General features: G+C 43.2%; 1 protein-coding gene across 1 annotated transcript in view; it reads left to right on the top strand.

Moving 5' to 3' along the window:
• The window catches only part of ANOS1 (anosmin 1), a 635,904-nt gene that overhangs the window by 531,076 nt on the left and 81,316 nt on the right, over positions 1-23,512 (top strand). The window contains exon 35 of the mRNA XM_064277948.1: positions 19,536-19,598. Coding sequence (XP_064134018.1) covers positions 19,536-19,598 — 63 coding nt within the window. The remainder of the gene's footprint in view (positions 1-19,535; positions 19,599-23,512) is intronic.

The raw sequence follows: 23,512 nt of genomic DNA, 5'->3' as shown, positions 1-23,512 counted from the left end.
TACCATTTTACATTCCCACCAGGAGTGTATAAGAGTCCCAATCTCTCCGCAGCCTCTCCAACATTTATTATTTTGTGTTTTTTGGATTAATGCCAGCCTTTTTTTGTTGGAGTGAGATGGAATCTCATCGTAGTTTTAATCTGCATTTCTCTAATGGCTAATGATCGAGAGCATTTTCTCATGTATCTGTTAGCTGCCTGAATATCTTCTTTAGTGAGGTGTGTGTTCATATCCTTTGCCCACTTCTTGATTTGGTTATTTGTCTTTTTGTGGTTGAGTTTTGACAGAATCATGTAGATTTTAGAGATCAGGCGCTGGTCTGAGATGTCATAGCTGAAAATTCTTTCCCAATCTGTAGGTGGTCTCTTTACTCTTTTGGTGAAGTCTTTAGATGAGCATAGGTGTTTGATTTTTAGGAGCTCCCAGTTACCGGGTTTCTCTTCGTCATTTTTGGTAATGTTTTGTATTCTGTTTATGCCCTGTATTAGGGCTCCTAGGGTTGTCCCTATTTTTTCTTCCATGATCTTTATCGTTTTAGTCTTTTTGTTTAGGTCTTTGATCCACTATTTCTAGCTTTTTAAGGAAGTGCCAAATTGACAAATGTCAAATGTACCATTTTACGTTCCCACCAGCAGTGTATAAGAGTTCCAGCCTCTCCACAACCTCTCCAAAATTTATTTTGTGTTTTTTGGATTAATGCCAGCCCTGTTGGAGTGAGATGAAATCTCATTGTAGGTTTGATTTGCGTTTCTCTAATGGCTAATGATCGTGAGCATTTCCTCATGTATCTGTGAGCTGCCTGAATATCTTCTTTAGTGAAGTGCCTGTTCATATCTTTTGCCCATTTTTTAATTGGGTTATTTGTCTTTTTGTAGTCGAGTTTTTGCAGTATCATGTAGATTTTAAAGATCACATGCTGATCGGAAATGTCATAGCTAAAAACTTCTTCCCAGTCTGTAGGTAATCCTTTTACTCTTTTGGTGACGTCTTTGGATGAGCATAGGTGCTTGATTTTTAGGAGCTCCCAGTTATCTAGTTTCTCTTTTGGTGTTTGTACATTGTTAGTAATATTTCGTATACTGTTTATGCCATGTATTAGGGCTCCTAATGTTGTCCCTATATTTTCTTCCATGATCTTTATCATTTTACATTTTATATTTAAGTCTTTGATCCATTTTGAGCTCGTTTTTGTGCATGGAGTGAGGTATGGGTCTTGTTTCATTTTTTTGCAGATGGATATCCAGTTATGCCAGCACCATTTGTTAAAAAGACTGTCTTTTCCCAATTTAACTGTTTTGGGACCTTTGTCAAATATCAACTGCTTATATATGGATGGATTTATGTCTGGATTCTCAGTTCTGTTCCATTGGTCTATGTGCCTGTTGTTGTACCAGTACCAGGCTGTTTTGACTACTGTTGCAGTATAATAGGTTCTAAAATCAGGTAGAGTAAGGCCTCCCACTTTGTTCTTCTTTTTCAGTAATGCTTTACTTCTCTGGGGCCTCTTTCCCTTCCATGTGAAGTTGGTGATTTGTTTCTCTATTTTATTAAAAAATGGCGGTGGAACTTGGATCGGAATTGTGTTGTATCTATAGATCACTTTTGGTAGAATAGACATTTTTACAGTGTTGAGTCTTCCTATCCATGAGCAAGGTATGTTTTCCCACTTATGTAGGTCTCTTTTGGTTTCTTGTGGTAGTGTCTTGTAGTTTTCTTTGTATAGGTTTTTACATCTCTGGTAAGATTTATTCCTAAGTATTTTATCTTCTTGAGGGCTACTGTAAATGGCATTGATTTGGTGATTTCCTCTTTGATGTTCTTTTTGTTGGTGTAGAGGAATCCAACTGATTTTTGTATGTTTGTCTTATATCTTGATACTCTGCTGAACCCTTCTATTAGTTTCAGTAGTATTCTGGAGGAGTCCTTCGGGTTTTCTGTGTATAAGAGCATGTCATCTGCAAATAGAGATACTTTTACTTCTTCCTTACCAATCTGGATGCCCTTTATTTCTTTCTCTAGCCTAATTGCTCTGGCTAGGACCTCCAGCACAATGTTGAATAAGCGTTGTGATAAAGGATATCCTTGTCTGGTTCCCAATCTCAAGGGGGATGCTTTCAGACTCTCTCCATTTAGGATGATGTTGGTTATTGGCTTTGTATAAATGCCCTTGATTATGTTGAGAAATTTTCCTTCTATTCTATTTTGCTGAGAGTTTTTATCATGAATGAGTGTTGGACTTTGTCAAATGCCTTTTCTGCATCAATTGATAAAATCATGTGATTCTTGTCTTTTGTTTTATTTATGTGGTGGATTATGTTAATTGTTTTTCTAATGTTGAACCATCCCTGCATACCTGGTATGAATTGCACTTGGTCATGGTGAATTTTTTTTTTTCATATGTTGTTGAATTCCATTGGGTAGAATTTTGTTGAGGATTTTTGCATCTAAGTTCATGAGGGATATAGGCCTATAATTTTCTTTTTTTATGGTATCTTTACCTGGTTTTGGTATCAGGGATATGGTGGCTTCATAGAATGAGTTTGGGAGTATTCTGTCCTTCTCTATGCTCTGAAATACCTTTAGTAGTAGTGGTATTAACTCTTCTCTGCAAGTTTGGTAGAACTCTCCAGTGAAGCCATGTGGGTCAGGGCTTTTTTTTTGGTTTGGAATTTTTTAATTAACACTTGAAAAAAAAATTTATTTTTTATTATTGGACTGTAGATGAAGGTTTACGGAACGAACTAGCTTCTCATTAACCAAACACACAATGTTTTTTGATGTTGGCTAACAACCCCACGACATGTCAACACTCCCACTTTCTTGACCTTGGGTTCCCTATTACCAGCTTTCCTGTCCCCTCCTGCCTTGTAGTCCTGGCCCCTGGGCTGGTGTGCCCCTTTAGTGTGCTTTTGTTTTATGGGCCTGTCTAATCTTTGGATGAAGGGTGAACCTCAGGAGTGACCTCATTACTGAGCGGAAAGGGTGTCCGGGGGCTAGAGTATGGGAGTTTCTCCAGTCTCTGTCAGGCCAGTAAGCCTGGTCTTTTTGTGTGTGTGTGAGCTAGAATTAGTTTCTACATTTTTCTCCATCTCTGGCCTGGACCCTCTGTTGTGATCCGTGCCTGAACAGTCAGTGGTGGTAGCTGGGCACCACCTAGTTGTGCTGGACTCAGACTGGTGGAGGCTGTGGTAGTTGTGGCCCATTAGTCCTTTGGAATAATCTTTCCCTTGTGTCTTTGGTTTTCTTCATTCTCCGTTGCTCAAGATAGGGTGAATCTAGAGGTGTTTCTTAGATGGCTGCCCAGAAGCTTTTAAGACCCCAGACACTACTCAGCAAAGTAGAATGTAGAACATATTCTTTATAAACTATATTGTGCCAATTGAGCTAGATGTTCCCCAAGACCATGGTCCCCAGAGCCGTCAGCCCAGTAATTCGATCCCTCAGGGAGTTTATGTCCATGGAGCTTCCATGACCTTGCCTTGTACAGGTTGTGCTGGCTTCCCCAGTATTGTCTCCTGTCTTACCCTTCAGCAAAGTTACCACTAATCTATTGTCTATTTAGGACTCTTCTGTCGCCACCCCTCAAAGATTGTTTCTTTTTGTATGTAAACCTTTTCATGAGTATTTACAGCAGTGGCCCCATACAGTATTTGTCCTTTTGTGATTGACTTATTTCATTTGGCATAACGCCCTCCAGATTCATCTATGTTGTGAGATGCTTCGCGGATTCATCATTGTTCTTCATCATTGCGTAATACTCCGTCGTGTGTATGTGCCACAGTTTGTTTACCCATTCATCTGTTGATGGCGATGTAGGTTGTTTCCATCTTTTTGGTATTGTGAACAGTGCTTCGGTGAACATGGGTATGCATATATCTATTAGGGTTATGACTATTATTTCTCTAGGATATATTCCCAGGAGTGGAATTGCTGAATCAGATGGTATTTCTATTTCTAGCTTTCTAAGGAAACGCCACATTGTTTTCCAAAATGGTTGTACGATTTTGCATTCCCACCAGCAGTGCATAAGAGTTCCAGTCTCCCTGCAGCCTCTTTAACATTTGTTATTTCCTGTTTTTTTGATTCGTGCCAGTAATGCTGGGGTGAGATGGTATCTCATTGTGGTTTTAATTTGCATTTTTCTAATGGCTAGCTGTTGTCAAGAGGGATCAGTCCCTGGAGAGGGACATCATGCTTGGCAGAGTACAGGGTCAGCGGAAAAGAGGAAGACCCTCAACGAGGTGGATTGACGCAGTGGCTGCAACAATGAGCTCAAGCATAACAATGATTGTAAGGATGGCTCAGGACCAGGCAGTGTTTCGTTCTGTTGTGCATAGGGTCACTATGGGTCAGAACCGACTCGACGGCACCTAACAACAACAATAACAAATGGCTAGTGATTGCGAGCATTTCCTCATGTGTTAGCTGCTTGAATATCTTCTTTGGTGAAGTGTCTGTTCATTTCCTTTGCCCATTTATTTGGATTATTTGTCTTTTTGTTGTAGAGGTGTTCGACTTTATTGTAGTTTTTAGAGATTGGCCTTTGTCTGATTTGTAATAGCCAAATTTTTTTTCCCAGTCTGTAGGTTTTCTTTTTCCTCTTTTGGTGAAGTCTTTTGATGAGCATAAGAACGTCACTTTTTTTTGAGGGACAAAGGAGAATGAAATTAAATATCCAAGTGAAGTTGCACAAGTTCCGCATAGGGATAAAGACCAACGAGGTCCTATGATAAACAGACGTTCCCATCCATAACTAATGTCTGTTCTCCACTTCAGCGTTCCCTTTTCAGCTTCTGGGAAGTTATGAATATTCCTTCTCATTTGTCAGTTTTGAGCAGGCCTACCACAAGGTGCCAAGTTGAGTGGGGCTGGCCAGGACTGCGTGGACGTCCTAGGAGGGGCTTTCCTGTTGACAGTGCTGGTGTGATTCCATCTGGCAGGGAGACAGGAAATGTTTCAATCCTCCCCAAACCCCAGTCCCCCTGTCCTTCCAAGAGCATGGGGTGCCCTTCCCAAGCTTGACACACCAGACAGCCGTACCACACAGACAGACATCAAGCTGTCAGTGTTGCAAGCCTCTTCTCCCCAGGAAGGATTAGTGTTGACAGTCTTGCTGATTCTTCTTACTGCAAGGACGTGTTTCATAGTGGGCTCTTCCTTAGAACATACTGCAATCAGTCACCTTGGAGACAAGTAGATTTAATTTGTCAGAGGAAATAAGCTGACAGTATGGATTCTCTGAGTGGTACAATGGGTGAACATGCTCAGCTGCTGACTGAAAGTTAGAAATTCTGTTCCCTCCAGAGGTGCCTTGGAAGAAATGCCTGGTAATCTACTTCTGGAAAACCAGCCATTGGAAACCCTATGGAGCACAGCCCTACTCTGACACACGTGGAAGGTGCCAGGAGTCCGAATGGACGAGGAGGCAACTGATTTTATGTGTCTTCTATGTCATTCGTATAGATGGCTGATGTAAACAACCTTATTACCCCACAGGCATATATTATAAGTAAGTCAGGCTCAAGAGTAGCTCTGTCAGATTTAACAAAGGGACAAGTAGGAAAATCCAGTTCTGTGACGTAGGCCACATTTTATAATGCCAGCAACATGGGGGTGAGACACCTGACCAGCCAGCTGGGGGACAGGGTGGACATTGTTCTCCAGAGCTCTCAACTACATGATTTCTTAGGAGTCACATGATGTCAAGGAGAAGTTTGGAAGGATACCTACGGAAACAAGGATCAAAGCTAGACCTGCACAAGCTCTCCCACTAGCATGAAGTGAGAAACCGTCATCTCCGTTCAACTTGTAGCATGTCACAGAGGAGGTGTTCTGTCACTTCTGTGCTCAGTGATGTCAAAGCTTGCTGTGCACGTTACATTCCAGATTGCACCCAGGAAACGGGCTCTGGCTCTTGAAACCCACAGAAAGCTGGGACCGGACAGTCCAGCTGAGTTATGCAGTCTGATCTAGTGAACACTGGTGATTCCAGCCCACATGATGCATCTCCATACAGCCTCTAAGGACTGGCTAATGGCTACGTCAGGCCTTTTGAGTTATTTAGGTTTTCCTGGGAAACTGGAGAGAACCCATTGCTCTGGAGTCAATTCCAACTCCTAGTGGCCCTATAGGACAGACTAGAACTGCCTCACAGGGTTTCCATGGCTGCAATCTTTGTAGGAAGAGACTGCTGCGTCTTTCACCCACAGAGCGACTGGTGGGTTCCAATTGCTAACCTGTTGGTTAGCAGCTGAGCACCTCTTTCCAAAGGATAGCTAGAGCCAAAGAATTAAAAAAAAAAAAAAAAGGCAATGTGTGTATGTGTTACACTTTTGGGATTTGAAATAACGCTTTCTTGGCATTATTGACCTCGTAAGCACTCTGATTAAATACTCACTCTCTTTCTCATCGTGTGTGCCATTTTATCAGACTGTCTACTTTCCAATGCATTTCCCACTGAGGCTCAGGTCTTCAAGAGTCTTTAGGGAAGTGTTTGCATTAGGATGTAAGCTTCACGCCTTACTGATTTCTCTGCTTTGGTCAGACACCTCCATGCGTTTTTCCTCCAGAGACTTTCGGTAAACATTGATGATTTCTGCTGATTTTGGAATTCCTGCGTGAATCCAGGCAGAAGGTGCACACAGTACTGACAGCCGATAACCATTCAGGGCATGCCATTCCATGGTTTACAGCTGCAGACGCTATTTTCCTATTTTTGCTGTGAACAATATTTTGTTTTGATATAGTAATCCACTGCCGTGGAGTGGAGGACAGAGTAGAACTGCCCGTAGGGTTTCCAAGGCTGTAAACCTTTACGGAAGCAGGCTGCCACATCTTTCTCCAAAAGAGTGGCGGGTGGATTTGAACCACAGACCTTTCGTTTAGCAGCTGAGCACTTAACCACTGCACCACCAGGGCTCCTTTTCGATACTGTAAAACTAAAAACCAAACCTGCTGCCGTTGAGTTGATTCTGACTCATAGCAACCCTATAGGACAGAGTAGAACTGCCCCATAGAGTTTCCAAAGAGCACCCAGTGGATTCGAACTGCCGATCTTTTGGTTAGCAGCAGTAGCTCTTAACCACTACGCCACCAGGGTTTCCTTTGATGTTGTGGGAAGGGCTTATCTAGTACACAGGAGGAGGGATCCTTTAAGAGGCCGATTGGCCCAGAGTGCTAGACAAATTTGTTTCCTGTGCGTTTTGCAGTAGAAACCAAGACAGTGGGGCAAGAGGAGGGGGATCACTGTTAGCCTGGAACCTCCAGGAAGCAGAGATCCTGTGCCCTAGGGTTCCTGAGGTTGTGATGAAGCCATCTGCTTACAGGGCCTATTAGATCCAGCTTTCCGGACTCTACAAGATTCTAGGCTGTGCCGCTTTCCTGTTAAGTCCCTCTGGTTCCATGGTAGTAGGGCCCTTGACTCCTTTCTTTCCTCCATGTGTATTTTTTTGTTATTGTTTCTAAACGCCCTTCCACTGAAGCTAGAAACTTCTTGATGTGGGAGGTGCCTTTGCTGTGAAAAATTGTGGTGGTAAATGGGCCCAGGTTTCTTGATAACCATCACGGTTGGAGAGCAATCATCCTGACTGTTGCAGAGACAGTCGATTTGTGATATGAAACGTCTTGGGCGTTGTTGCATCTTTTTGCTGTGCTGGCACGCTAATCCTCTGTGGTTTGGGCCTGCCACAATTGTTCAACAGTGCTTTTGTGGGCTGCCGGCCAAAAGATTTTGTTATTTTGGCAAGACACAGTGCACTTTTCGACACACGGGATTGTAACAATTTCTATACCAATTTAGAGCTGGAGGGAGTCCATGGATACTTCTCGAGGCGGTAGGGTGCGTGTATTTCAGGAAATGTACTGGACAGAAATACCCACTTGCATCTAAAAAACAGATTTGCTGCTTCCCAGAGAAACTTGCTATTAATTCAGAAACCAGAATGTTCTTTGGAAGCTTGTGTTAATAATGTTATTACAGACTATGGATATATACCTGCCCAAAATGAAAAGGTTGATTTTTATTTTTATAGGCTCCAAAGCTTATTCCTTACCTTCAGGCAACAATCCAGGCAAAATGGAATATAAATCATTTATCGGGTCTATTTTTTATTACCCAACAGAAAATATTTTTGGGAAAGCATAACACGTATCCTACAAAATGAACAGTGACCTAGCCTTGAATTTTTCCTTCTGATTCTGTCTTCTGGCCACACACAAAGATATTGCCACCCACCCCACCAACCCCCAACCATAGTAGTTGGAATTTTGGCAAGAAATTGGCATTTTTAAAACAATTGTTGGAACATGCCTGGAGACTAGATTTAAAAGAAAGTTTACCTTCTTCTACAATTGGAAGAGAAAAAAGGGTGAATATTGGGGAACTCTATGAGAAAACCAAATTTAATTCTGCTTATTGTCCCTGGGTGGTACAAAAGTTTTGCACTCAACTAATCTAAGGGTTGACAGCTTGAACCCAGTCAGTGGCTCCATGAAAGAGAGGCCTGGTGATCTGCTTCCATAAAGATTGCAGCCAAGAAGACCCTGTGGAGCAGTTCTCCTCTGTAACACATGGGGTCGCCATGAGTCAGAATTGATTCAACAGCAACAGGTTGCTTTTTTTTTTTTTTACTGTTCCTCTAGAAATGGATGGGAGGAGTCCCTGGGTGGTGCAAATGGTTAAGTGCTCGACTATTAACCAAAAGGTTGTAGATTCGAACCCACCCAGAGCTGTCTTGGAAGTCAGGCCTGGCGATCTGGTTCCGAAAGGTCCCAGCCTTGAAAAGCCTATGGGCCAGTTCTACTCTGCACACATGGGGTCGCCATGAGTTAGAATCAACTCTACGGCAGCCAGCAACAGCTACAGAAATGGGAGAGAACCAGCTTCACCGAGCCTCTGCTACATGCAGATACTGTACAAAGGTTGTCTTCGTGAAGTTGATTTCCAAAGAGTCCTCTTGGGCAAATATTGTTCCAGTCTTTTAAGTATCAGAAACCTGTGGTGCAGAGAGGCTGGAGCAGAATTGAGTGGAGTTCAGACCATCTAATGAGGGGTACTTCAGGGATCAACTTGATGGCAACAGGCTTTAGTTCACGGATTCTTCTCCAGTCCTGTCTAACGCCAGTGCCCAGTGCTCTGTGTCTTACCTTCAGACCTAACTAGAATCCAAAGTTTGTGTGTCCCTCATTTGTGAGGTCACCTGAGTTTTCTGTTCACTCAAGGCCACTCAAGCTTGGCCCAAAGAATTGTACCTGGAAGGGCACACACACCTAATGAGCAGTTTCTCCCCACATTGGAGAACTGCAATCAGACAGTTTATGTTTGCGATACTCATAGTCATTGTCATCTCTCCCCAGTCTTTACCCACATACCAAACTTTGTATTCTCTGAGCTGAACGTGGGAATCTCACGGCCTGTTTCCAACCACAGATGGAACCATGGACCTACACCCTACCAGCCAGCGTTGCCTCTAATAATGACGTAATGACGTCTTAATTCCCAAGTCTGGAAGGTGTAGGGTTGGATTAGATGACCTTGAAGATTCCTTGCCTCTCTGAAGTTCTGTGTTTCTATGTTCTACCCCCTACAACATCTTTGGGACCTTGATCAACTCTTTCCTCTTTCTCTTGCATCTTCAGTCAGACCCTGCCCACCAGGTCTTTCCTTTCTACATACCAACAAGTTCTAGTCTTCTCATTTTAAAGTAGAAACACAAAAAAGGAAAAAAGCATAACAAACAAACAAAAAATTGCTGGACAATGACATCCTTCAGTGTTACCTTTCTGGAAGCTTTCATGTATCCCAGCTCCCAAAATTCCCAACACCCCAATCTTACTGTTTCTGTACCTCCTCATTGACATATGTCTTGGACTTTTGCTTATAAACAAACGGGCCTTTTTTACCCTTATAGACTGTAGTGTGTTAAAGGCAGGTCTCTGTGTGTTTTATAGATTCAGCTGATCTATGACTTAGCATGACGGTACCGAAACAGAAGTCAGCAGATTTTTGTGAAAGGAATGAATGAATGGTGTAGAGAGAGAGAGAGAAAAAAAAGCTTTTAAATGTTCTTCATTAGCTTTAGTTTTTTCTCCTGAATGCTATATCATCAGTTCCAGTAGCGTGTGGGGCACCACTTCCTGTGTATCCGTGGACACCTCAAGCTCGTCTTGTTAAACACTGTATTCCACATCTTTCCCTATGTCTGCTTCTCTGGTGTCCTCCATCTGGGTGACAACATCGCTTCCTTTCAGATCTGGGCTGGAAACGCTGGTATCTTTTCCCATCCACATCTTACTCTTGTTCTCGTCTTTCAAAGCTAACCAGGAACAGTGTCTATTAGCTTGCCTTTACACATTTTCTTTCTTAGGTTTATTTTCCTTTTCTTGCCACTCAGTGTCCTCTGCCACCCAAATGACATATTGACACTAGAGATGGTGGAGAGAAGATTTGGGACCCTGGTAGCATAGTGGTTAAGAGCTCAGGCTGCCAACCAAAAGGTTGGCAGTTTGAATCCACCAGGCACTCCTTGGGAACCCTATGGGGCAGTTCTACTCTGTCCTATAGGGGTGCTATAAGTTGGAATCGACTCAACGGCAACAGGTTTGCTTTGGTTTTTTTTATAATGACTTAGGAGCCCCTGAGTGGTGCAAATGGTTGACACGCTCACCTGCAGGTTTGAGTCCACTCAGACGTACCTCAAAAGAAAGGCCTGGTGATCTGCTTCTGAAAAATCACGGCTATTGAAAGCCCTGTAGAGCACAGCTGTACTCTGACACACATGGGTTCACCGTGAGCTGGAATTGACTCAACAGCGACTGGTTTTTACAAAGACTTCTGCTTTGTTTTCACTCCCTGCAGTTTCTTACTTCTTTCTAAGCCATCTTCCATCTCAACACCCAAGTCATCCTAAACATAGACTGGAGGAAGCAACACCCATGAAGAGTGTCAGCGGTTCCTTATTGACGTCCAAGGGACTGTAATTCTAGCCTTGCTTTCTGCAGCCTTTTGTCCCCTTTAATCAGTTACACATCACCCTCTCTCAACACGGTATTGTGCAGCCCCCAAATCTACGTACTCAAGTCCTGCTTATCCTTCTAAGCTCATTCCTGGTCCCCGACTTGATGGAGTCCTCTCCAGTTATCCCATTTGGAATGACAGTGTTACTTTCCGTTTGCTTGTTGCCTACGGCACGCTATTCTCCTATCACTTAGTTCATTGTTTATAGCTTTAGGCTGACTTGTCTGCCTGCTTTGTCCTGTAAGAGATTAAATACCGCATCGGGCCAGAGTGTAACTTTACCACATATCGCCCATCCTCTGTGGCTAGAAGAGTACATTGCACATAAGTCAAAGCGACCCGTGGCGACATAGGAAGTGTTAACTGACATTGTTGGCTTCACAGATGTCGATTTGGACAGGTCGCAGTGTACGGAGAGCTGGATGCGTTGCGTTGGTGAGAATTCGCTGTGTTTATAACATAATTATGGGCTGAAGGAGCATCTGGCTGCTAACTGAAAGACTGGCCGTTCAGACTCACCAGCTGCTCCGGGGAGGGAAAGACCTGGTGATTTGCTCCCATGAAGATTACAGCCTAGGAAACCCTGTGGGGGCAGTTCTCTGTCCTGTAGAGTCACTATGAGTCAGCATTGACCCAATGACACACAAAAATTTATGGGTTGTATTTCCTTGATTGTTGGGCTTGTATGAAAACTTAAATTTGGTATGAACCTTTTTTGGTTTAGAGCTTCCTATGACTGCTATCTTAGCTATGTCATTTCCCTTGTTTCACTTTTATGAAAGTGTTTGGTTAAATATAAGGTATGGAATTTCATGCTAAGCTTGCTGGAGGGTAGTTTGACAAAACAGAAGCAACAACTTCTTTCATTATCGGTACATTAGCTCATAGAGGTTGGAGGCCTCTTTCTGGGGTATGAAATAGTCCTATGTTGTGACTGCATGAGTTCCTTGGAATTGGTAGCACCTGTAGGGTCTCTGGAAACTCTGGGGGCGTAGTGGTTAAGTGCTACGGCTGCTAACCAAAAGGTTGGCAGTTCGAATTCACGAGACGCTCCTTGGAAATTCTGTCGGGCAGTTCTACTCTGTCCTATAGGGTTGCTATGAGTTGGAATTGACTCGATGGCAATGGGCTTGGTTTTTTGGTTTATAGGGTTGCTCTGAGTTGGAATCAACTCAATGGAATGGGTTTAGGGCATCCTGAAATAGGGTCCTCTCCTGGATCATAGTAATTTAGTAATCCCATAGATTTGCAAAGTACTTTTCAGTTTACAAATCCCTTTTGCATATATTACACCCCTGCAGTCATGAGACATAAATAGTTCAGTGCTTTCTAATGGAACCAGCATTCCAGTATGCCAAAGCGTAAGTTCAAATTCTCACTAGCTTTGTTTCATCTTCTCTACACCATGGGTTTCCCCTCCCTAAACTGTTAGTGGAGCCCTGTTGGCACAGTAGTTAAGAGCTCGGCTGCTAACCAAAAGGCTGGCAGTTTGAATCCACCAGCCACTCCTTGGAAACCCTATGGTGCAGTTCTACTCTGTCCTATAGGGTCACTGTGAGTTGGAATCGACTCGACGGCAATGAGTTTGATGTTTGTGGTTTTTAAACTGTTAGCACATAACATTTACAATCTAGATTTATAGTACACAGTTTTACTTATCTTCATAGGTCTGTTGGTATGAGGCTTTATTTCATAAATATTTATAAAAGTTTTCCATAATCTGTAAAGTTTCCAGCACCCTTCACATATCCGGTAATATCTTAAGTGAATATGGAAGATTACCTTCTTGTATTTCAATTACTGAACCGAGGCTAAGTAATCAATTTGATTTGGTCACAGCTGAGAGCAGGTACATGGCATAGTCCAGCCGCAAACCAAGGCTTTCTGTTCCTCGGTTCCTCTCCGTTCCGGAGGCACAAGTGTTCTTTAGAGTCCGCTCTCACATCTGCGTTCTCAGTCTCATGTGCCTCGTATTCACTACCTGATTCCCTACTAAAGAGGGGTAGTTTGTAGTCTGTCACATACTCTGCCCTCAATTTGATGGTTGTTGGCTAGTTTTATCAGGGACCTCACATTCTCAAAGCCGTATTTTAGAAGGATGATTGTGACTGAAATACATGGAATTGATACAAGATTGGAGGTCACAGCCCACAGTAGCGTTTACCCCTCTACCCTGGGAGAGCTGTTTCTCAGGATTGCCTTTAGCGCTATGACTAATTCACTGCTTTTCTAGTGTGCTCAGTCCAGGGTTTTACTGCGTCAACACGTTTGACATTTGGGGCCACGCAATTCTATATCATGGGGGGCGGGGGTGCGGGGGAATCTGCCCTGTGCATTGAAGGGTGCCTAGCAGCATCCCTGGCCTCTGCTCACTAGATGCCAGTCTCTCTTCCTCCTCTTAATGTCTTACAAACAAAATTGTCTCCAGATATTGCCAAAAGTCTCTTGGGGTGTGCATATCACACCAAATTGATAGCCACCGACTTAGAGCAAAAATAAATAAATAAATAAATAACTGTTGTAGTTAGGGGCCGTTGAGTTGGTTGCAACTCATAGTGGTCCTGTGTACAAAAGAAGGGAATACTGCCCTGTCCTGCCTCATTCTCACAATCGTTGGTATGTTTGAGCCCATTGTTGTAGCCACTGTATCAGTCCATCTCGTTGAAGATCTCCCTTTTTTTTTTGCTGACCCTCTGCTTCACCAAGCATGATGTCCTTCTCCAGGGACTGGTTCCTCCTGATAACATGTACGAAGTACAGGACACAAAGTTTCGCCATCCCCACTTCTAAGGAGCATTCTGTTTGTTCTTCTGGCAGTCCATGGTATATTAAATATACTTCACCAACACTGTAATTCAAATGCATCATCTCTTCTTTGGTCTTCCTTATGCATTGTCCAACTTTCTCATGCATATGAGATGATTGAAAATACCATGGCTTGGGTCAGGAACACCTTAGTCTTCAAAGTGACATCTTTGCTTTTGAGCATTTTAAAGGGGTCTTTTACAGATTTTCCCAGTGCAGTACGTTGTTTGATTTCTTGACTGATGCTGCCATGGGCATTAACTGTGGATCCGAGTAGAATGAAGTCCTTGACAACCTCAGTCTTTGCTCCATTTATCATGATGTTGCTTATTGGTCCAGTTGTGAGGATTTTCATTTTCTTTATGTTGAGGTGTAATCCATACTGAAAGCTGTAGTTTTGATCTTCATCAGTAAGTACTTCAAGTCCTCTTCTCTTTCTGCAAGCAAGGTTGTCTCATTGCTTATCACAGGTTGTTAACGAGTCTTCCACTAATTCTGATGCCACACGTTCTTCTACATATAGTCCAGTTTCTTGGATTATTATGTTCAGCATACAGATTGAATAGGTATGGTGAAAGAATACAGCCCTGACACACACCTTTCCTGATTTTAAACCACACAATATCCCCTTATTCATTTGTCCAGCTTTCATATGTGTATGATGTGATTGAAAATACCACGGCTTGGGTCTGGCACACCTCAGTCTTCAAGGTGACATCTTTGCTCTTCAACACTTTAAAGAGGTCCTTTGCAGCAGATTTACCCAACGCAATGCATCTTTTGATTTCTTGTCTGCTGCTTCCATGGCTGTTGATTGTGGATCCAAGTAAAATGAAATCCTTGATAACTTCAACCTTTTCTCCATTTATCATGATGTTGTTTATCGGTCCAGTTGTTAGGATTTTAGTTTTCTTTATGTTGAGGTGTAATCCATACTGAAGGTGGTAGGTAATCTTTGACCTTCATCAGTAAGTGCATCAAGTCCTCTTCACCTTCAGCAAGCAAGGTTGTGTAATCTGCATAACACAGGTTGTTAATGAGTCTTCCTCCAATCCTGATGCCCTGTTCTTCTTCATATAGTCCAGCTTCTCGGATTATTTGCTCAGCATACAGATTTTTTTTTTTTTTTTTTTAAGTATGGTGAAAGAATACAACACTGATGCACACCCCTCCTGATTTTAAACCATGCAGTATCCTCTTCTTCTATTGGAACGATTGCCTCTTGGTCTGTGTACAGTTTCTGCATGAGCACAATGAACTGTTCTGGAATTCCCATTCTTCGCAATGTTATCCATAATCTGTTATGACCCACACAGTTGAAGGCCTGAGCATAGTCAATAAAACACAGGTAAACATCTTTGCCATAGTCTCTGCTTTCAGTACATACTTAGTATATTATGCCGTGATAGGTGGTAAGTTTCAAAGCCATTATTTGCCTGTAGTATTATTATGTCTCTCACTTTTTCTTCTTTCCTGGAAGACAGACCTGGGACTGTCCTTTTTTGGCGTATTGTTTTTATTATTTGAAGAAATAGAAAGTGTTTTCTTCTTTTATCAAGCATGAGAGAGATGGAATCATTTTAACTGACTAAGAGAATCATAAAGATTACCCAAAATAGAGTTTGGCAAATTTATCCTGCAAAGATTTATTCTTATGTCTGCAGCCAGGCAATTCTTGTCAGGTAGTTTCATAGAGGATTATTAAAAGAAAATGTTTGCTGTCATTAGTAACGTGTTGAGGTGTATCTTTAGACGTTGCGGATCGGGGTTATGGGAAATGAGGCGAGCGTGCAATTAAAATAGAGCTTTAAGTGAATTGTATATCCCGATGGAAGTGATTCTGGATTAACGAGAAGACAAGTGTGGTATGTATTGCTTCCATTAGAGTGTCACAAACATGCCCAAGTTTTTCTAAATGATATTTGTTTCATATAAATTATTTGCCTGTTCCACAAGCTTTCAAGGAATAGATTATGTGTGATTGTGGAGCTCTCAAAGGATCAAGGCTTTTTATGCACGTATAAGTCTATAGTTATGAAAATGCAATTATATACACATATTTTCATGGCTTATGTTTTTACCAGTGGTAGAAAACAAGAATTGCATAATTATAATGACATGCTGTTAGTCACATACACTTGTCTTAGTCATCTAGTGCTGCTATAACAGAAATACCACAGGTGGATGGCTTTAACAAAGAGAAGTTTATTCTCTCACAGTCTAGGAGGCAAGAAGTCCGAACTCAGGGTGCCAGCTCTAGGGGAAGGCTTTGTTGGCTCTGGAGAAAGGTTGTTTTCATCATTCTTACCCTGGATCTAGGAACTTCTTAGCGCAGGGACCCTAGGTCCAAAGGACATGCTGTACTTCTGGTGCTGCTTTCTTGGTGGCATGAAGTTCCCCATCTCTGCTCCCTTCTCCTTTATCTCTTGTAAAATAAAAGGTGATGCAGGCCACACCCCAGGGAAACTCCCCGTGCATCAGATCAGGGTTGTGACCTGAGTAAGGGTGTTCCATCCCACCCTAATCCTCTTTAACATGACCTAATCCTGCCTCATTAACCACAGGCAGAGATTAGGATTTACAACACGTAGGATAATCACATCAGATGACAAAATGGCGGACAATCACACAATACTGGGAATCATGGCCTAGCCAGATTGACACATATTGTGGGGGACACAGTTCAGTCCATAACAGCACTTTACAGTTTCATAAGGAATAAAGGGTTGCTGGGTATTTCTTGAGCGAAATGACCAACACTTGACTTCGGAGTAGCCAATCTTGTGGATGGGTGCGGCTGTCATAAAACACAGTTTAATCTCAAGCTAAATAAAACTTCACGATATTTTGAAGGCGTGCTATTTATTTATTGCAAATGACCTTGAGAAGAAATTAGTTCAAGCAGACTTATTAAATGACTACTAATCTTTTTTGGCTAAGAACCAATGTCTTAAAAAACAAACAACAACAACAATAACAAAAAAAAAACAAGGAGTCTTGAAACTCAGGACCAAAGTGTTACAAGAATAATAAAAACAAGGATGAGATATTGACCTCCCTTTAGGAAACAAACCTGATAACTCCTTAAGGATTAGCGAAAGATGTAAGATAAACAAGTTATCAAACACCGCTTCACTGCTATTAGAAAATGGTATTCTTTTAGAAATATTTTAGTGGAGATAAATCATACATTTGTTCGGGTCATGCTTGAGGGAGGGAAGAACTCATAAGCTTGGGCCAAGCTCATGTTACAGCTTGGGAAGGTATCACTGAAGTACTCAAGATTCTTGTATTTAAAATAATTAAGAATGAGTTGTTTACATGCAACATTAACGAACAGTTGGACTTTACGGACCTTTGGTTTTTATCAAATGCCGTAGCATTTCTTCTGAAAGTGTAGCGAGCACCCAGAGTTTCCTGCCAAAGGCATCCGGGGAGATCCCTGGGCCGCGACTTTGTAGGTATGTGGAGGGGCGTGTGTTTCTAAAACTCCCGGGGATGCGGACGCTCATGGCCAGAGATCACATCCAGAGTCGCACGGTCAGAAATGCCTGACACTTGGTGCAGGAGCACCGCCGGTTTTCGTATGCGTTTCTGATTGAAAACTGGCAATGGTTATTTGAAAATCAAATTTCACCGTACGGTCTTCCCGTGTATCTTTACACTGTAGTTTAATTTTATAATGCGGGGGGTGGGGTTACTAGAAAACGGAATGACAAGGCAGCGTAGGTATGTCATCCATCCTGAATTTCACATTATAAGTGTTTGAAAATTTAAATGATAAGTCTGATCCTAACAGGAAAATTTACTTACCATCAAAAACAAAAAACCAAACCCAGTGCCGTCAAGTTAGAGGAATAAAAATCGCACAGAGAGAGTCATCTGCTTTTTAGAGAGAGTCATCAGGAGCTTACGAGAGCCAACGGTATGCCAATATTTAGAAAACTGACATTGGGCTACATAGGACTTAACTTTTATATTTGCATTAAAAATATAATTTGAATAATCAAATCTCCATGGATTTGAATGTAACATTTTAGTTTCAACAAGGAGTCCTGGCCGTTATCTTGGATATACCTGTATCTGTATCTATATCTATCTATACATACATCAAAGTTCATCTAAGCATATTATGTGTGTGTGTATATATAACTTATTACTATATCTACACTACAAAAAAAAACGTTGCCGTCGAGTTGATTCTGACTCATAGCGACCCTATATTTACACTATATAGTAATAATTATGTTATATACATATGTATAATTTGTTTTTTCAACAGTGCTGTTTTTATTATTACAAGCAATTTCTACAATCGTTTTCAACACTGGGGCCTGGCTATTTAATTTATAACTGTGTATATATGTGTGTGTGTGTGTGTGTGTGAGAGAGGGTCAGAACTGACTCAGTGGCAGCGGGCTGGGGCTTTTTGTATGTATGTACGTGTATAATACGCATATACCACGGCGTTATCATCGTTGTCAGTTGCCGTGGGGTCAGTTCTGACTCATGGCAGCCCCACCTGTGCAGAGTAACACAGCTGTATAGGGTTTTCAAGGCTGTGACTTTTTGGAAGCAGATCACCAGGCCTGTCTTCCGAGGCACCTCTGGGGGGTTCGAACAGCCAGCCTTTCAGCTAGTAGTCGAGCGCTTAACCGTTTGTGCCACGTAGAGACTGCATAATCTGTCTAAGTACACTTCATTCTCTATTTTGAAACATGGGTGTGGAAGAATCTAATGTTGAGGTTTGTTCAGTATATTTTAGCAGAGGGGCCTTTAGTTACGTGATCAGTGGTCATTACAGTGGGTGAATTCTATGTGGCTGGATCAACTGAACTAAATACGTAACATACCTATATATCTGTTTTATATACACACATACATACCTTTGTCTATTCATGTATTTAGCATGATGCAATTCCATACACACGCATAGCACACACATATGTGTGTGTACACGCATACACACACAAACACGCACACACCCCTACCACACACTTGCATATCCACGTATTTAGCACGGTGCAGTTCCACTCAATCACTTATAGAAGAGTATAACAAAGAAATAACACTATGCTGCCAATTTAAAAAAGGAAATTAATACTGAACATTAAAGGTTTGAGAAAAATGATTCCCCTGAAAGAAAATCTTTTTTAAAAAGTACTTCTTATTGAATAAAAGTATTTTTTATCCCAATTATTCTGAGTCTACAGTGAATGTTGTTGCCTCTCCTGTAAGCTGCCTCCAAACTAGGCAATCTTTCTTTCAGTTGTGTAAAAAGAAAAAAATATATCTATGTCTATGTCTAGTCTATGTCTATATGCCTATGTCTAGTCTGTGTCTGTGTCTGTGTGTAGTTTATGTCTAGGTCTAGGTCTAGTCTATGTCTTTGTCTAGTCTATGTCTATATGTCTGTGTCTATATGTCTATGTCTAGTCTATGTCTAGGTCTAGGTCTATGTCTAGTCTATGTCTATATGTCTATGTCTATGTCTATATGTCTTTGTCTGTGTCTATGCTATATATAGTTGTCCTGGCTCTGTAGTGACACCCTTGCTTAGTTCATATTATACGCAGCTAGAATAATCAACTGAGATGTTTGGTTTTCTAAGCTGACTAGGAGAGATGGGCACTGAAGGCAATGCCCACAGGTAGAGTTTCTCTTGGTTTTGTGCCTTCTCCCTGGGTGATTTTCTCTTGTTTTCCATCTCTCCCAGTGTCTGGAGCCCTGCAAGGAGTCCTGGGACCAGAGGAGGCATCAGTGCCAAAGCTTCTGTGAGGTAAGAAACCACAGGGCAGGTCCGGCGGTTCTCAGTGTTGACCACAACCTGGCAGTGCCCGAGGGGGACCATTGGCAGGGAAGGGCACCCTTGTTCTTGTGCAGCCTGGGGATTTCACTTCAGTGCAGGAGAAATAGAGACAGAGAGAAGGGTGTGGGGAAGAGAGAGAAAGAGAGGGAGGGAGAAAAGAAGAAGAGGGAAGGGAGAGAGAGAGGGAGAAGAAAGAGAGGAGGAGAAAAAGAAGAAAGGGAGGAGGAGGAGGAGGAGAATGAGAAAGATTAAATTCACACAAAGAAGAAAAAAAAAAACTGTTCTTAAGACCTAGCCACTCAGTGCTTCCATTTTCCATTAATCAGACACACACACAAATAAATTTTATGACTCACACATGACAGACTAGACGTTTTTAGAAGTACAAACTCTTGCCATCCCCCCCCCACCCCGTTGTTTTGATTAGGTTCCAAGTTGATTCTGACTCGTAGCAGCCCTGTAAGACAGAGTAGAGCTGCCCCATAGGGTTTCTAGGGAGCGGCTGGTAGATTCGAACTGCTAACCTTTTGGTAAGCAGCCATAGCTCTTAGCTACTGCACTTCCAGGGCTCCACAACAACAACTACGTATGTATATAAAACCTACTGGTGTCAAGTCAATTCTGACTCATAGAGACCCTATAGGACAGAGTAGAACTGCCCCATAGGGCTTCCTAGGCTATAGTCTTTATGGGAGCAGATCACCAGGTCTTTTCTCCTACAGAGTGGCTGGGTGGGTTCGAACCACTGACCTTTCGGTTAGCAGCTGATCGCTTTAACCACTGCACCACCAGGGCTCTTCCCCCCCTCCCCCCACACTGGGGCTGTTCTGTGTGTAGTCCTCTGCGTGATGCTGAACCTTTCATGCCGTTGTGGAGGAGCATCCCCTACTGCTGGAAGCAGGGTTGCTCAGACACTTCATCTCATGGCTCACCCTGGGGCTCCTCGTACCCTGTTTCCGCATGTGGAGTTGTGTGGCAGGCATCTCAGACCACCTGTGCTGTCAGGGAGATAACACACAGACCATGTCGTCCTGGAAGACCTCTGTCTAAAGTCACCACTAGCGCCAAAGCTGGGGAGAGCTGCCTTGCTGGACCGGCTGTCTCCTTGAGCGAAAACCAGGGCCCAGGCTGTGCCCCAGCCTGTGGTCTGCTAGGATGGAGCCAGGGAGACAAGGGGACCAGGAGGACTGCCCTGTTCCAGGCTTGATGGCTTCTAGAAGTAAGGAGAGTCTGAAAGTCCCTTACAGCCTGCTTCCAGACCTGCTTGTTGTTAGCTGCCACCTAGTTAACTCATGGTGACCCATGCGTGACAGGGTGAAATGCTGCCGGGCCTTGTGTCAGCCCACGATGGGTTGCACGTTAGATTGCCGTGATCCCTAGGGTTTTTACTGGCTGATTTTCGGAAGCTGATCACCAGGCCTTCCTGCCAGGTCCATCTTAGTGTGGAAGCTCTGCTGAAACCTGTTCAGTATTCTGGCAACACCCAGCCTCCGCTGACAGATGGGTGGTGGTTGTGCATGAGACGCACTGGCTGGGACTGAACCCAGGTCTCCAGCACGAAAGGAAAGCATTCTATGCCTGAGCCACCACTGCCCTCCAGGCACGGTAGCCTCCAGAAATACAGAGAACCTGAAACTCCATGAGGACCAGTGGAGAAACCACAGTTGGAAAGTCCACTGTGGCAGTTCAGGAGGCTCTGTTGATGGTCTTGGGACAAAGCCAGAAGAGGTGATCGGCGGCACCGGGATGAAATGGAGCTGTGAGGTGGGGCTCCTTGGAACTGAACTAGAGCTGGGCGGGGACTCTCCCGGGGTGACCCAGAGAGACATAGAGCTTGGTCTTCCCCTACTGCAGCTGGTGCTGGTGTGACCCTGCTGTCTGGACTTTCCCGTGGAAGGCAAGCGGACTCGATCCTAAGGATACGAGCCATGGATGAGAGGTAGTGATAGTGCTTCTTCACTTTGTATGATGCGTCAGCCGTCCTCGCGTTCATGATTTCACTGACCTTCCTAGTAACCCTGGAGATAAGCACGGTGCGTAGTAGGTCCTCAGAAGCTGTGTGGGGAAACCACAAAGGGCTGCGGAGTCAGATGGCCTAGCCCAGGGCCAGCCCCCGAGGTGGGGAGGTTGAGTCTAGAGCCCCATCTTCTGACTCCTCCCCAGGTGCCCTGCCGGTGGACATCCCATGGGCAATTCCAAGGGGTCAGAGTGTTAAGTGAAGTGCCTGTGGCTCAGACGGTTAAGGGCCTGGCTGCTAACTGAAACGTTGGCAGCTTGAGTCTGCCCAGAGGTGCCTCAGAAGAAAGGCCTGGTGATCTGCTCTGGGAAAGTCTGCCGTTGAAGGGGGGCGGAAAGCTTGGGAGACAGTGAGTTTAAGATCATGTGGGTGGAATAATTTGGGAAAGAGCAGTGAGAACAGTTGCACAACTGGAAGAATGTAACCAGTGTTACTGAGTTGTACTTGTAGAAATTGTTGAAACGGTGTGTCTTCGGTTGTGTAGACTTTCATCAAAATAAAAAAGTTTTTTTTTTTTACATCAGCCATTGAAGACCCTGTAGAGCACAGTTCTGCTGTGACACACATGGGGTGGCTATGAGGTGGAATTGACTCGACAACCTTTTCTGCTTTTTGGCTATAGCGTTAGTTTAGGAAAGCGTATAATGCTGCTTTACGGAAGTGGGAGGAAGGTGTTTCCCAGTAACTAAAGTGAGTAAGGTTCCATCTTATCTCAGTTTTAATTGCTCAGCAAGTTGCTGCTCGGCATTTTGTGACTGGCTGGAGTATCGGTGCTCCGTCAACTTCTGCACGACGGTGTTCTGTTGTTGCCGGAGGCACTCTGGCCTGATGGTTGCCGTCAGTGACATCCTGGAAACATGTTGTAATTGTGAACATGAAGATGCCTAAGCAATACCTACAGCTCCCGGCAGATGATCAAGGCTGTGAACTCAGTTGTTCTGGTACCGACCCCCGTGGCTAAAACATGAATTAGTTATCAACCAAACAGAAGAGTAACTCTCAAATGCCACTTTTGTAACCAGCCCTTTGTTAGATGCTGGGGAAGATACACTTTCTGCCCTCCCTCAAGGGAGCTGCCATGTTATCCAGCTGTTTTATCAATATATATTGGCTTCTTCAGGGACCCAATCAAAACTTTGCGTTGTTGTTGTTGTTAGGTGCCATTGAGTTGGTTCCGACTCCTAGCAACCCTGTGTACAGCAGAACAAAACACTACCTGGTCCGGCGCCAGCCTCACAACGTGGCTGCCACACTGTCAATCCATCTTCCTCTCTTGCGCTGACCCTCTGCTTTACCAAGCATGATGTCCTTCTCCAGGGACTGGTCCCTCCTGATAACACGTCCAAAGTCTGTGAGACGTAGTCTTGTCATCCTCGCTTCTAAGGAGCATTCTGGCTGTATTTCTTCCAAGACAGATGTGTTCATTCATTCAGTTGTGACAACCAAAAATGTCTTCAGAAATTGTCAGATGTCCCTTGGAGACAGAATCACTATCCTAACCTATGGGATCTTCCTTACACTTTTATAGTGTGGAAATAATATCTTATTTACATTAATTTTAATTTCGCTTTGTGATGATCCAGAAAGTCCAAAACAGGTATGATTTGGGTTTAAAAGAAGATCCCTAAGAAGGTAAAAGTATATTTATTTTTAGAAATATATTTCTCCTTGTAATGTGGGTGTGTGAAAAGAGTTTGTAGAGTTGGATAGTAAACGAATAATTTCTTTTATGAGGGTCAGCACAAAGCTGGTTCCTATGTGGCGGAGGTTGAAGGTGTCCCCAATGTCCAGCTTTTCCCGAGACAAGTGAGTACTTCTAGCGCTGCGTCCATTTGTTGAAACATCTCAGCTGGTGTTCCATCAGTCC

This window comes from Loxodonta africana, chromosome X, assembly GCF_030014295.1.
Source record: "Loxodonta africana isolate mLoxAfr1 chromosome X, mLoxAfr1.hap2, whole genome shotgun sequence".
Taxonomy (NCBI): domain Eukaryota; kingdom Metazoa; phylum Chordata; class Mammalia; order Proboscidea; family Elephantidae; genus Loxodonta; species Loxodonta africana.
Note: the sequence above shows the minus strand (reverse complement) of the source record. Positions and strands in the feature narration are given on the sequence as shown.